Source organism: Pithys albifrons, chromosome 30 (assembly GCF_047495875.1).
Source record: "Pithys albifrons albifrons isolate INPA30051 chromosome 30, PitAlb_v1, whole genome shotgun sequence".
Taxonomy (NCBI): Eukaryota; Metazoa; Chordata; class Aves; order Passeriformes; family Thamnophilidae; genus Pithys; species Pithys albifrons.
Window position 1 is genome coordinate 972,379 of NC_092487.1, and position 15,159 is coordinate 987,537.

At 61.2% G+C, this 15,159-nt stretch overlaps 1 protein-coding gene across 1 annotated transcript; it reads right to left on the reverse strand.

The window, feature by feature from the left end:
• Nucleotides 1-314: 314 nt before the first annotated feature.
• S100A16 (S100 calcium binding protein A16) lies at nucleotides 315-14,758 on the reverse strand. The gene is made up of 3 exons (XM_071579365.1): nucleotides 14,584-14,758; nucleotides 5,520-5,687; nucleotides 315-1,701 (listed from the first exon to the last, which is right to left on the reverse strand). Exons 1-3 carry the CDS (start codon nucleotides 14,590-14,592, stop codon nucleotides 1,537-1,539), a joined length of 342 nt encoding a protein of 113 aa, XP_071435466.1. The 5' UTR covers nucleotides 14,593-14,758; the 3' UTR covers nucleotides 315-1,536.
• Nucleotides 14,759-15,159: the final 401 nt, after the last annotated feature.

Here is a 15,159-nt window from a genome sequence, read left to right on the forward strand (position 1 = left end):
GAAGGAGGGCAAGGCTGGCACTGCCAGGAGGGGGCCTCCCATCCCAAATCCCATCCCCAAATCCATCCCCAAATCCCATCCCCAAATCCCATTCCCAAATCCCACCCCCAAATCCCACCCCCGGGGGCTGTCCCGCCTCCAGCACAGCCAGAATTCCCATCCCCCAGGAGGGCAAATGGGACCCGCAGAAGGGAAGGAGGGCAAGGCTGGCACTGCCAGGAGGATCCTCCCATCCCAAATCCCAAAACCAAATCCCACCCCCAAGCCCCATCCCCAAATCCCACCCCAAATCCATTCCCAAATCCCACCCCAAATCCCACCCCCGGGGACTGTCCCGCCTCCAGCACAACCAGAATTCCCGTCCCCCAGGAGGGCAAACGGGACTTGCGGAAAGGAAGGAGGGCAAGGTGGGCACTGCCAGAAGGAGCCTCCAATCCCAAATCCCACCCCCAAATCCCATCCCCAAATCCCAACCCCAAATCCCACCCCCCGGGGGCTGTCCCGCCTCCAGCACAGCCAGAATTCCCATCCCCCAGGAGGGCAAACCTCGCCCGATGGCACTCGTGGAAAGGGACGAGGGCAAGGTGGGCACTGCCAGGAGGAGCCTCCCATCTCCTAATCCCACCCCCAAATCCCATCCCCAAATCCCATTCCCAAATCCCACCCCAAATCCATCCCCAAATCCCACCCCAAATCCATTCCCAAATCCATTCCCAAATCCCACCGCCCGGGGGCTGTCCCGCCTCCAGCACAGCCAGAATTCCCATCCCCCAGGAGGGCAAATGGGACCCGCAGAAGGGAAGGAGGGCAAGGCTGGCACTGCCAGGAGGATCCTCCCATCCCAAATCCCACCCCCAAATCCATCCCCAAATCCCACCCCAAATCCCACCCCCTGGGGGCTGTCCCGCCTTCAGCACAGCCAGAATCCCCGTCCCCCAGGAGGGCAAACGGGACCCGCAGAAGGGAAGGAGGGCAAGGCTGGCACTGCCAGGAGAAGCCTCCAATTCCCAAATCCCACCCCCAAATCCATCCCCAAATCCCAAAACCAAATCCCACCCCCCGGGGGCTGTCCCTCCTCCACCACAGCCAGAATTCCCGTCTGCTAAGAGGGCCCGATGGGACTCGTGGAAAGGAAAGAGGGCAAGGCTGGCACTGCCAGGAGGGGGCCTCCCATCCCAAATCCATTCCCAAATCCCACCCCCAAACCCCATTCCCAAATCCCACCCCAAATCCCACCCCCGGGGGCTGTCCCGCCTCCAGCACAACCAGAATTCCCGTCCCCCAGGAGGGCAAACGGGACTTGCGGAAAGGAAGGAGGGCAAGGCTGGCACTGCCAGGAGGATCCTCCCATCCCACATCCCATCCCTAAATCCCACCCCCAAATCCCACCCCCCGGGGGCTGTCCCGCCTCCAGCACAGCCGGGACGGCCCCTGGAGCAGCCGGGGTGGCCCTGGGCGAGCTGGCACTGGGGGGAAATGCCCAAAGCGAGGGGGGCACGGAGGAGCAGGGCGGGTTCGGGGGGCTCGTGCCAACTTCTACTTGGTGTACTTGACGCTCTGCTCCTGCTGGCGGATGATCTGGGCGATGGGGCTGGCGATGCCACCGATCAAGGTCCAGTACTCCTCGAAGCTGATGCGCCCGTCCTTGTTCTCGTCCAGGTCGCAGATCAGCTTATCGGCTGCCCGCCGGTTCCCGGTGTCCTGAGGGGGCACAGGAGCCATCACGGGGGGTCCCACCACACCTGGAGGAGCCCACGGAGGTTCTGAAGCCCACCTGGACCTTCTCCAGGGGGAGAATGATCTTGGAATGGAGGTGGATCCAGGGAATTTTGGGTCCCACCACCATTCCAGAAGGTCCCACCTCACCTCGGTGGGGCCCACCTCACCTGGATAGGTCCATGGAAATTCTGGGGTCCCACCTGGACCTTCTCCAGGTGGAGAATGATCCTGGAATGGAGGTGGATCCACAAAATTTTGGGTCCCACCACCATTCCAGAAGGTCCCACCACACCTGGGCGGGTCCCACCTCACCTGGGCGGGGCCCACCTCACTTGGGCAGGTCCCACCTCACATGGGCAGGTCCCACCTCACCTGGATGAGCCCATGGAGGTTCTAAAGTCCCACTTGGACCTTCTCCAGGTGGAGAATGATCCTGGAATGGAGGTGGATCCATGAAATTTTGGGTCTCACCACCATTCCCGAAGGTCCCACCTCACCTCAGCAGGTCCCACCTCACCTCAGCAGGTCCCACCTCACCTCAGCAGGTCCCACCACACCTGGAGGAGCCCATGGAGGTTCTGAAGTCCCACCTGGACCTTCTCCAGGTGGAGAATGATCCTGGAATGGAGGTGGATCCATGAAATTTTGGGTCCCACCTCACCTGGGCAGGTCCCACATCACCTGGGGAGGTCCAACCTCACCTGGGCAGGTCCCACCTCACCTGGATGAGCCCATGGAGGTTCTAAAGTCCCACCTGGACCTTCTCCAGGTGGAGAATGATCTTGGAATTGAGGTGGATCCACAAAATTTTGGGTCTCACCACCATTCCAGAAGGTCCCACCTCACCTGGGCAGGTCCCACCTCACATGGGCAGGTCCCACCTCACCTGGATGAGCCCATGGAGGTTCTAAAGTCCCATCTGGACCTTCTCCAGGTGGAGAATGATCTTGGAATGGAGGTGGATCCATGAAATTTTGGGTCTCACCACCATTCCAGAAGGTCCCACTTCACCTGGGCAGGTCCCACCTCACCTGGATGAGCCCATGGACATTCTAAAGTCCCACCTTGACCTTCTCCAGGTGGAGAATGATCCTGGAATGGAGGTGGATCCATGAAATTTTGGGTCCCACCTCACCTGGGCAGGTCCCACCTCACCTGGAGGAGCCCATGGACATTCTGAAGACCCACCTGGACCTTCTCCAGGTGGAGAATGATCTTGGAATGGAGGTGGATCCACAAAATTTTGGGTCCCACCTCACCTGGGCCGGTCCCACCCCACCCGGGTAGGTCCCACCACAACTGGAGGAGCCAATGGACATTCTGAAGTCCCACCTGGACCTTCTCCAGGTGGAGAATGATGCTGGAATGGAGGTGGATCCACGAAATTTTGGGTCTCACCACCATTCCCGAAGGTCCCACCTCACCTGGGCAGGTCCCACCTCACCTCAGCAGGTCCCACCTCACCTGGACGGGTCCCACCTCACCTGGGCAGGTCCCACCTCACCTGGATGAGCCCATGGACATTCTGGGGTCCCACCTGGACCTTCTCCAGGTGGAGAATGATCCTGGAATGGAGGTGGATCCACAAAATTTTGGGTCTCACCACCACTCCAGAAGGTCCCACCTCACCTGGGCAGGTCCCACCTCACCTGGATGAGCCCATGGACATTCTGGGGTCCCACCTGGACCTTCTCCAGGTGGAGAATGATCCTGGAATGGAGGTGGATCCACCAAATTTTGAGTCCCACCTCACCTGGGCAGGTCCCACCTCACGTGGGTGGGTCCCACCTCACCTGGAGGAGCCCATGGACATTCTGAAGACCCACCTGGACCTTCTGCAGGTGGAGAATGATCTTGGAATGGAGGTGGATCCACAAAATTTTGGGTCCCACCACCATTCCAGAAGGTCCCACCTCACTTGGGCAGGTCCCACCTCACCTGGATAGGTCCATGGAAATTCTGGGGTCCCACCTGGACCTTCTCCAGGTGGAGAATGATGCTGGAATGGAGGTGGATCCATGAAATTTTGGGTCCCACCTCACCTGGGCAGGTCCCACCTCACCTGGAGGAGCCCATGGACATTCTGAAGACCCACCTGGACCTTCTCCAGGTGGAGAATGATCCTGGAATGGAGGTGGATCCATGAAATTTTGGGTCCCACCTCACCTGGGCAGGTCCCACCTCACCTGGATGAGCCCATGGACATTCTGGGGTCCCACCTGGACCTTCTCCAGGTGGAGAATGATCTTGGAATGGAGGTGGATCCACAAAATTTTGGGTCTCACCACCACTCCAGAAGGTCCCACCTCACCCGGGAAGGTCCCACCTCACCTGGAGGAGCCCATGGAGGTTCTGAAGTCCCACCTGGAACTTCTCCAGGTGGAGAATGATCCTGGAATGGAGCTGGATCCACAAAATTTTGGGTCCCACCACCATTCTAGAAGGTCCCACCTCACGTGGGCAGGTCCCACCTCACCTGGATGACCCCATGGAGGTTCTAAAGTCCCACCCGGAACTTCTCCAGGTGGAGAATGATCCTGGAATGGAGGTGGATCCATGAAATTTTGGGTCTCACCACCATTCCCGAAGGTCCCACCTCACCTGGGCAGGTCCCACCACACCTGGGCAGGTCCCACCTCACCTCAGCAGGTCCCACCTCACCTCAGCAGGTCCCACCACACCTGGAGGAGCCCATGGAGGTTCTGAAGTCCCACCTGGACCTTCTCCAGGTGGAGAATGATCCTGGAATGCAGGTGGATCCAGGGAATTTTGGGTCCCACCACCATTCCAGATGGTCCCAACTCACATGGGCGGGTCCCACTTCACCTCAGCAGGTCCCACCTCACCTTGGTGGGGCCCACCTCACCTGGAGGAGCCCATGGACATTCTGAAGACCCACCTGGACCTTCTCCAGGTGGAGAATGATCTTGGAATGGAGGTGGATACATGAAATTTTGGGTCCCACCTCACCTGGGCAGGTCCCACGTCACCTGGGGAGGTCCCACCTCACCTGGGGAGGTCCCACCTCACCTGGCCAGGTCCCACCTCACCTGGATGAGCCCATGGAGGTTCTGAAGTCCCACCTGGACCTTCTCCAGGTGGAGAATGATCTTGGAATGGAGGTGGATCCACGAAATTTTGGGTCTCACCACCATTCCAGAAGGTCCCACCTCAATTGGGCAGGTCCCACCTCACGTGGATGGGTCCCACCTCACCTGAATGAGCCCATAGAGGTCCTGAAGTCCCACCTGGACCTTCTCCAGGTGGAGAATGATCCTGGAATGGAGGTGGATCCACCAAATTTTGGGTCCCACCACCATTCCAGAAGGTCCCACCTCAACTGGGCGGGTCCCACCTCACCTGGGTGGGTCCCACCTGATCTGGGCAGGTCCCACCTCACCTGGACAGGTCCCACCTCACCTGGATGACCCCATGGAGGTTCTAAAGTCCCACCTGGACCTTCTCCAGGTGGAGAATGATCCTGGAATGGAGGTGGATCCACGAAATTTTGGGTCTCACCACGATTCCCGAAGTTCCCACCTCACCTGGGTCGGTCCCACCTCACCTGGAGGAGCCCATGGACATTCTGAAGACCCACCTGGACCTTCTCCAGGTGGAGAATGATCCTGGAATGGAGGTGGATCCACAAAATTTTGGGTCTCACCACCATTCCAGAAGTTCCCACCTCACCTGGGTGGGTCCCACCTCACCTGGATGAGCCCATGGACATTCTGAAGACCCACCTGGCCCTCCTCCAGCTGGAGAACGCCCCTGGAATGGAGGCCACCCCCCGTTCTCACCGTCAACATGTGGTTGAGCTCCCGGCTGAGCATCTTCCGAAAGTCCTTCTTGCTGATCCTTCGCGGGTTTTTGCAGCAGCAACAACGACTCGAGTACTTGTCGAAGTTCTTCACCAGCACCTGGACGGCCCATTCCAGGTCTGTGCTTTGCTGGGCCATCGTCGCCGCCTGAGGGGGCACAGGGCACGGGTGGGCACGGGTGGCACCGCCGGACCGGCCAGGGGGTACAGGGGGGAAGGGAAAGGGAGGGGGAGTCTCTGCTGGTGCCACCCCGGGGGTGTCCCGGCAGGAAAAACCAGCACGGGAGGAGCTGTGGGTGCAGGTTGGAATCCTTGGAATGGCTGGAATGAGGCAGGGATTGAGCCTGGAATGGGGCATGGATTGAGCCTGGAATGGGGCATGGATTGAGCCTGGAATGGGGCATGGACTGAGCCTGGAATGGGGCATGAATGGGGCATGGACTGAGCCTGGAATGGGGCATGGATGGGGCATGGACTGAGCCTGGAATGGGGCATGGATTGAGCCTGGAATCAGCCATGGATTGAGCCTGGAATGGGGAAGGGATTGAGCTTGGAATGAGGCATGGAGTGAGCCTGGAATGGGGCATGGATTGAGCCTGGAATGGGGCATGGATTGAGCCTGGAATGGGGCAGGGATTGAGCCTGGAATGAGGCATGGCTTGAGCCTGGAATGGTGCATGGATGGGGCATGGATGGGGCATGGATGGGGCATGGAATGGGGCATGGACTGAGCCTGGAATGGGGCATGGATGGGGCATGGACTGAGCCTGGAATGGGGCATGGATTGAGCCTGGAATGGGGCAGGGATTGAGCCTGGAATGGGGCATGGATTGAGCCTGGAATGGGGCAGGGATTGAGCCTGGAATGGGGCAGGGACTGAGCCTGGAATCAGCCATGGATTGAGCCTGGAATTAGCCGTGGATTGGGCCTGGAATTAGCCATGGATTGAGCCTGGAATTAGCCATGGATTGAGCCTGGAATCAACCATGGATTGAGACAGGAATTAGCCACGGATTGAGCCTGGAATCAGCCATGGACTGAGCCTGGAATGAGGCATGGACTGAGCCTGGAATTAGCCATGGATTGAGCCTGGAATGGGGCATGGATTTAGGCTGGGATCAGCCATGGATTGAGCCTGGAATGGGGCATGGATTGAGCCTGGAATCAACCATGGATTGAGCCTGGAATGGGGCATGGATTGAGCCTGGAATGAGGCATGGACTGAGCCAGGAATGGGGCATGGATTGGGCCTGGAATTAGCCATGGATTGAGCCTGGAATGGGGCATGGACTGAGCCTGGAATCAGCCATGGATTGAGCCTGGAATGGGGCATGGATTGAGCCTGGAATGGGGCATGGATGGGGCATGGACTGAGCCTGGAATGGGGCAGGAACTGAGCCTGGAATGAGGCATGGATTGAGCCAGGAATTAGCCATGGATTCAGGCTGAGATCAGCCATGGATTCAGGCTGGGATCAGCCACAGATTGAGCCAGGAATCAACCATGGATTCAGGCTGGAATCAGCCATGGATTGAGCCTGGAATGGGGCACGGACTGAGCCTGGAATGGGGCATGGACTGAGCCTGGAATGGGGCATGGATTGAGCCTGGAATTAGCCATGGATTGAGCCTGGAATGGTGCATGGACTGAGCCAGGAATAAGGCATGGACTGAGCCTGGAATCAGCCATGGATTGAGCCTGGAATGAGTCAGGGACTGAGCCAGGAATGAGGCATGGACTGAGCCTGGAATGGGGCATGGAGTGAGCCTGGAATGGGGCATGGAGTGAGCCTGGAATGAGGCAGGGACTGAGCCTGGAATGGGGCATGGATTCAGGCTGGAATCAGCCATGGATTGAGCCTGGAATTAGCCATGGATTGAGCCTGGAATGGTGCATGGAGTGAGCCAGGAATAAGGCATGGACTGAGCCTGGAATCAACCATGGATTGAGCCTGGAATGAGGCATGGATCCAGGCTGGGATCAGCCATGGATTGAGCCAGGAATCAGCCATGGATTCACCCTGGGATCAGCCACGGATTGAGCCTGGGATCAACCATGGATTCAGGCTGAGACCAGGCATGGACTGAGCCAGGAATTAGCCATGAAAAACCTGGAATCAGCCATGGATTGAGCCTGGAATCAGCCGTGGAAAGCCTGGAATCAGCCATGGAAAGCCTGGAATCCATGGAAAGCCCAGAATCCATGGACTGCCTGGAATCAGCCATGGATTGAGCCTGGAATATATGGGAATCCTGGAATCCATGGAAAGCCTGGAATCAGCCATGGAAAGCCTGGAATCAGCCATGGACTGAGCCTGGAATCCATGGGAATCCTGGAATCCATGGAAAACCTGGAATCAGCCATGGATTCAGCCTGGAATCAATGGGAAATTTGGAATCCATGGAAAGCCTGGAATCCATGGAAAGTCTGGAATCAGCCATGGATTCAGCCTGGAATCAATGGGAAATTTGGAATCCATGGAAAGCCTGGAATCCATGGAAAGCCTGGAATCCATGGGAATCCTGGAATCCATGAAAAGCCTGGAATCCATGGAAAGCCTGGAATCAGCCATGGAAAGCCTGGAATACATGAAAAGCCTGGAATCCATGGAAAGCCTGGAATCCATGGAAAGCCTGGAATCCACGGAAAGCCTGGAATCCATGGGAATCCTGGAATCCATGGGAATCCTGGAATCCATGGACAGCCTGGAATCAGCCATGGGAATCCTGGAATCCCTGGATTCAGCCTGGAATCCCTGGCAGGGCAAACAGCTGGCAGTGCCCACCTGTGGGGTGCTCCCCTCCCCTCCCCACACCCTCCACCATCACCCCAACCCCCCCGAGTGCCACCTGTGCCCTCCCCACGCCCCACCTGCCCCCCCCCCCCCCCCCCGGGGGCACCACCCCCACCTCCCCCCCCCAACCCCCAACGCGTGGGCCGGGCTGCTAATTAGGGAGCTGCTAATTATGCCCCCGAGCTTGTTAGGCAGGAATTACCTGCCAAGCCTCCTCTTGCCTCACACCTCCGGCAACACCCCCAGGGGTGGGCACGTCCCCACCTGCCAGACCCCCCCCACGGGCACTGCCAAGGCCGTGCCCACCATGCCAGGGCTCCCCAATCCTGCCTGAGATCTCCGTCGGAGCTTCCCCCACTCCAGGAAGGTCCTTCCTGGGGATGGATCCAACAGGATGGTCCCGGCCCGGGGTTTGGTGGCCACGGGAAGGAAGGGACGGGAATTGCGTCACTTTGGCTGCCCCGGGTTCCTTCCTGGCCTGGGCAGCTGCCAGGGCTGGGAATGTGGCGCTGCCAGTTGTGCCACCTGGATCCCACCAACCCCTCCCAGGAGTGGTGACCACGTGGGGTTTGAGGGGGAAACCAGCGGGGTGGGCTCTGGGGAGTCCCAAGGGGTGGCACAGAGGGGTGTGCCAGTCTGGGGATGCCATCAGAGGGTGGTGGCACCTCAAGGGGTGGCCCAGCACTCTGTGCCACTCTGGGGACACCATCAGAGGGTGGTGGCACCTCCCTGGGAACGGGCAGGACCTGCCCTGTGCCCCGCACTTGGCTCCTGCCTCTCTCTTTGCCCTGTGTGCCACTCTGGGGATGCCATCAGAGGGTGGTGGCACCTCAAGGGGTGGCCCAGCACTCTGTGCCACTCTGGGGACACCATCAGGGGGTGGTGGCACCTCAAGGGGTGGCACAGAGGGGTGTACCACTCTGGGGATGCCATCAGGGGGTGGTGGCACCTCAAGGGGTGGCACAGAGGGGTGTGCCACTCTGGGGATGCCATCAGGGGGTGGTGGCACCTCAAGGGGTGGCACAGAGGGGTGTGCCACTCTGGGGATGCCATCAGGGGGTGGTGACACCTCAAGGGGTGGCCCAGCACTCTGTGCCACTCTGGGGATGCCATCAGGGGGTGGTGGCACCTCAAGGGGTGGCACAGAGGGGTGTACCACTCTGGGGATGCCATCAGGGGGTGGTGGCACCTCAAGGGGTGGCACAGAGGGGTGTGCCAGTCTGGGGATGCCATCAGAGGGTGGTGGCACCTCAAGGGGTGGCACAGAGGGGTGTGCCAGTCTGGGGATGCCATCAGGGGGTGGTGGCACCTCAAGGGGTGGCACAGAGGGGTGTACCACTCTGGGGATGCCATCAGAGGGTGGTGGCACCTCAAGGGGTGGCCCAGCACTCTGTGCCACTCTGGGGACACTATCAGAGGGTGGTGGCACCTCACGGGGTGGCACAGAGGGGTGTACCACTCTGGCGATGCCATCAGAGGGTGGTGGCACCTCAAGGGGTGGCCCAGCACTCTGTGCCACTCTGGGGACACCATCAGAGGGTGGTGGCACCTCCCTGGGAACGGGCAGGACCTGCCCTGTGCCCCACACTTGGCTCCTGCCCCCTCTCTTTGCCCTGTGTGCCACTCTGGGGACACCATCAGAGGGTGGTGGCACCTTAAGGGGTGGCCCAGCACTCTGTGCCACTCTGGGGACACCATCGGGGGTGGTGGCATCCCAAGGGGTGGCACAGAGGGGTGTGCCAGTCTGGGGATGCCATCAGAGGGTGGTGGCACCTCCATGGGAACAGGCAGGACCTGCCCTGTGCCCCACACTTGACTGCTGCCCCCTCTTTTTGCCCCAATCCTGCCCAGTTTGGCCCTAGGCCAGGGGTGGTGGCACCCCAGGGGGTGGCACAGAGGGGTGTGCCACTCTGGGGACACCATCAGAGGGTGGTGACACCCCAAGGGGTGGCCCAGCACTCTGTGCCACTCTGAGGACACCACCCAGAGGATGTTGGCACCTCCATGGGAATGGGCAGGACCTGCCCTGTGCCCCAAACTTGGCTCCAGTTCTGCCCAGTTTAGCCCCAAGCCAGGGGTGGTGGCACCTTGGGCACCACCCAAGGGGTGGCCCAGCACTCTGTGCCACTCTGGGGACACCATCAGAGGGTGGTGGCACCTCCGTGGGAATGGGCAGGACCTGCCCTGTGCCTCAAACTTGGCTCCTGCTCCATCTCCTTGCCCCAAATTTGGCTCCTGCCCCTCTCTTTGCCCTGTGTGCCACTCTGGGGACACCATCAGAGGGTGGTGGCACCCCAAGGGGGGCACAGAGCTGTGTGCCACTCTGGGGACACCATCAGAGGGTGGTGGCACCTCCGTGGGAATGGGCAGGACCTGCCCTGTGCCCCACACTTGGCCCCAGTTCTGCCCAGTTTAGCCCCAAGCCAGGGGTGGTGGCACCTTGGGCACCACCCAAGGGATGGCCCAGCACTCTGTGCCACTCTGGTGACACCATCAGAGGGTGGTGGCACCTCAAGGGGTGGCACAGAGCTGTGTGCCACTCTGGGGACACCATCAGAGGGTGTTGGCACCCCAAGGGGTGGCCCAGCCCTCTGTGCCAGTCTGGGGACACCATCAGAGGGTGTTGGCACCCCAAGGGGTGGCACAGAGGTGTGTGCCACTCTAGGGACACCATCAGAGGTTGGTGGCACCCCAAGGGGTGGCACAGAGCTGTGTGACACTCTGGGGACACCATCAGAGGGTGGTGGCACCTCCATGGGAATGGGCAGGACCTGCCCTGTGCCCCACACTTGGCCCCAGTTCTGCCCAGTTTAGCCCCAAGCCAGGGGTGGTGGCACCTTGGGCACCACCCAAGGGGTGGCCCAGCACTCTGTGCCACTCTGGGGACACCATCAGAGGGTGTTGGCACCTCCCTGGGAATGGGCAGGACCTGCCCTGTGCCCCACACTTGGCTCCTGCCCCCTCTCTTTGCCCCAATCCTGCCCAGCTCAGCCCCAGGCCGGGGGTGGTGGCACATCAGGGCGGTGGCACATCAGGGTGGTGACAGGAGGTTCTGTCCTTGTCCCCACATGCCCTCCTGAGCCATCCCTGTCCCCGTGGGAGCCACCACTGTGCCACAGTGCCATGTGCCAAGGTCACCTTGGCATTCCAGGGCCGGGCACCATGCCAGGCTCTCAGGATTTTGGGCACCAGGTGGCTTTGGAGCTGTCCCAGCGCTGGCAGTGCCACCAGAGCCCCTCACCAGAGTTACCAACCAAAGGGGTCCAGCAGTACCAGGGCACCGTCACCCACCCCCTGCACCCACTGGGGGCACCAGTGGTGGCACCAGGGCACAGTCACCCACCCTCTGTACCCACTGGGGGCACCGGTGGTGGCACCAGCATCACCAGGGCACTGTCACCCACCCCCTGTACCCACTGGGGGCACCAGTGGTGGCACCAGGGCACAGTCACCCACCCACTGCACCCACTGGGGGCACCAGTGGTGGCACCAGTAGCACCAGGGCACTGTCACCCACCCCTGTACCCACGGGGGGCACCAGTGGTGGCACCAGTAGCACCAGGGCACTGTCACCCACCCTGTACCCACTGGGGGCACCAGTGGTGGCACCAGCAGCACCAGGGCACCATCACCCACCCACTGGGGGCACCTGTGGTGTCCCCAAGGCACAGTCGCCCACCCCTTGCACCCACTGGTGGCACCAGTGGTGGCACCAGGGCACCATCACCCACCTCCTGTACCCACTGGGGGCACCAGTGTTGTCACCAGGGCACAGTCACCCACCCACTGGGGGCACCAGTGGTGGCACCAGGGCACCGTCACCCACCCACTGGGGACACCTGTGGTGTCCCCAAGGCACAGTCACCCACCCCCTGCACCCACTGGGGGCACCAGTGCCCTGCCAGCAGTGCCCAGCCCGTCCTCGGGGCACTGTGGTGGCTGCTCAGCCGCTGACTCACAACACCTGCCTGGCAACCACAGGGTGCCCCGGGGCCACCTGGGGGCACAGGGACACCATGACTGGGGTGGGGCACAGGGACATGGCACAGCTGGGGAACTTGGGGACACTGGCACAGCTGGGGGACATGGGGACACTGGCACAGCTGGGGGCATGGGGACACTGTGGCCAGGGCGGGGCACAGGGACACTGGCACAGCTGGGGGACTTGGGGACACTGGCACAGCTGGGGGCATGGGGACACTGGCACAGCTGGGGGACATGGGGACACTGGCACAGCTGGGGAACTTGGGGACACTGGCACAGCTGGGGGACACGGGGACATGGCACAGCTGGGGGACATGGGGACACTGGCACAGCTGGGGGCACAGGGACACTGTGGCCAGGGCGGGGCACAGGGACACTGGCACAGCTGGGGAACTTGGGGACACTGGCACAGCTGGGGGGCACAGGGACACTGGCACAGCTGGGGGGCACAGGGACACTGGCACAGCTGGGGACATGGGGACAGTGGCACAGCTGGGGGGCACAGGGACACTGGCACAGCTGGGGACATGGGGACAGTGGCACAGCTGGGGGGCACAGGGACACCGTGACCAGGGTGGGGCACAGGAACATGGCACAGCTGGGGACATGGGGACAGTGGCACAGCTGGGGAACTTGGGGACACTGGCACAGCTGGGGGGCACAGGGACACTGACACAGCTGGGGACATTGGCACAGCTGGGGGCACGGGGACACTGGCACAGCTGGGGACATGGGGACACTGTGACTAGGGTGGGGCACAGGGACATGGCACAGTTGGGGGCACAGGGACACTGGCACAACAGGGGGACATGGGGACAGTGGCACAGCTGGGGGGCACAGGGACACTGGCACAGCTGGGGGCACAGGGACAGCGTGACCAGGGTGGGGCACAGGGACATGGCACAGTTGGGGGCACAGGGACAGCGTGGCCAGGGTGGGGCACAGGGACACTGGCACAACAGGGGGACATGGGGACACTGGCACAGCTGGGGGCACAGGGACACCGTGGCCAGGGTGGGGCACAGGGACATGGCAGAGTTGGGGACACGGGGACACTGGCACTGCAGTGGGACACAGGGACACTGTCACCAGAGGGGGACGTGGGGACACTGGCACAACTGGGCACCACGTGATGGGCAGGATGGGACTTGCCGGCTGCTCTTCTTGCACCGTCACAGTCCCACCATTTCTCTCCCTTCTCCTTCTTTCCCTTCTCCTTCTCCTTCTTTCCCTCCCATTCTTTCCCCACTCCTTCTTTCCCTTCTCCTGCTCCTTCTTCCCCTTCTTGCTCTTTCCCTTCTCCCTTCTCCTTCTCTCCCCTCTTCTCCTTCTTTCCCTTCTCCTCCTTCTTTCCCCTCCTCTCCCTCTCCTCCTTCTCCTTCTCCTTCTCCTTCTCCTTCTTCTCCTTCTCCTTCTCCTTCTCCTTCTCCTTCTCCTCCTTCTTCTCCTTCTCCTTCTCCTTCTTCTCCTTCTTCTTTCCCCTCTCCTTCTTTCCCTTCTTCTCCTTCTCCTCCTTCTCCTTCTCCTTCTCCTTCTCCTTCTCCTTCTCCTTCTCCTTCTCCTTCTCCTTCTCCTTCTCCTTCTCCTCCTTCTCCTTCTCCTTCTTCTCCTTCTCCTTCTCCTTCTCCTTCTCCTTCTCCTTCTCCTTTTCCTTCTCCTTTTCCTTCTCCTTCTCCCTTCCCTTCTCCTTCTTTCCCTTATTCTCCTTCTCCTTCTTTCCTTTCTCCTTCTTTCCCTTCTCCTTCTTTCCCTTCTCCTTCTTTCCCTTCTCCTTCTTTCCCTTCTCCTTCTCCTTTCCCTTCTCCTTCTTTCCCTTCTCCTCCTTCTTTCCCCTCCTCTCCCTCTCCTTCTTATCCTTCTCCTTCTTTCCCTTCTCCTTTCGCCTCCTTCTTTCTCTTCTCCTTCTCTTTCTTCCCCCTCTCCTCCTTCTCCTCCTTCCCCTTCTCTTCCTTTCCCTGTTCCCTCTCCCTCTTTCCCCTTTCCGTCCTCCCGCGGGCACCGCTGCCCCCCATCCTGGCACCACCACCCCCCTTTCCCATGACCCAGACCCCCCTGGCACCCCCGTGCCAGTCTCTCCAGGGGCAGCAAATCCCGATGGACGCGGCTCCCCCTCCTCCCATCCCGGACCCCCCCGGGGACCCCCCAAATCCATCGTGGGGTTTCCAGCGACACATCCCAGACCTGCTCCGGGTTAAATCCCCACCCCGAGGCTCCCAAACCACCTTCCCCATTCCAGGAAAACCGGGAATTCCCTCGGGAGCCCCACCTGGCTCATCGCGAGGGTCTCTCTGTGTGCTCCTATCGCCTGTTCGGCCGCCGGGAGTTGCTGATGTCGCGCCGGGAGTCGCTGATGTCGCGCCGGGAGTTGCTGATATCGCGCCGGGAGCTGCTGTCGCGCGTGGGTTCCTCACCTCGCACCCATCCCACGGGCCCAGACAGGTTTTTAAGGAGGCTCCCACCCCTCCCTGACGTTCCCAGGGCGTTCCCAGCCCGGGGCTCACCTGGGAAATCCTTCCCTGGCATTGCGACACCTCCGGGCTGGCACCGCGGCGGCTCCGGCGCCTTCCCGGGTCGGCTCCGGCACCTTCCCGGGGCGGCTCCGGCGCCTTCCCGAGGTTGCTCCGGCGCCTTCCCGGGGCTGCTCCGGCGCCTTCCCGGGGCTGCTCCGACCCCTTCCCGGGGCTGCTCCGGCACCTTCCCGGGGCTGCTCCGGCGCCTTCCTGGGTCGGCTCCAGCACCTTCCCGGGGCTGCTCCGGCACCTTCCCGGGGCTGCTCTGGTGCCTTCCCGGGGTTCCTCCGGTGCCTTCCCGGGTCGGCTCCGGCGCCTTCCCGAGGTTGCTC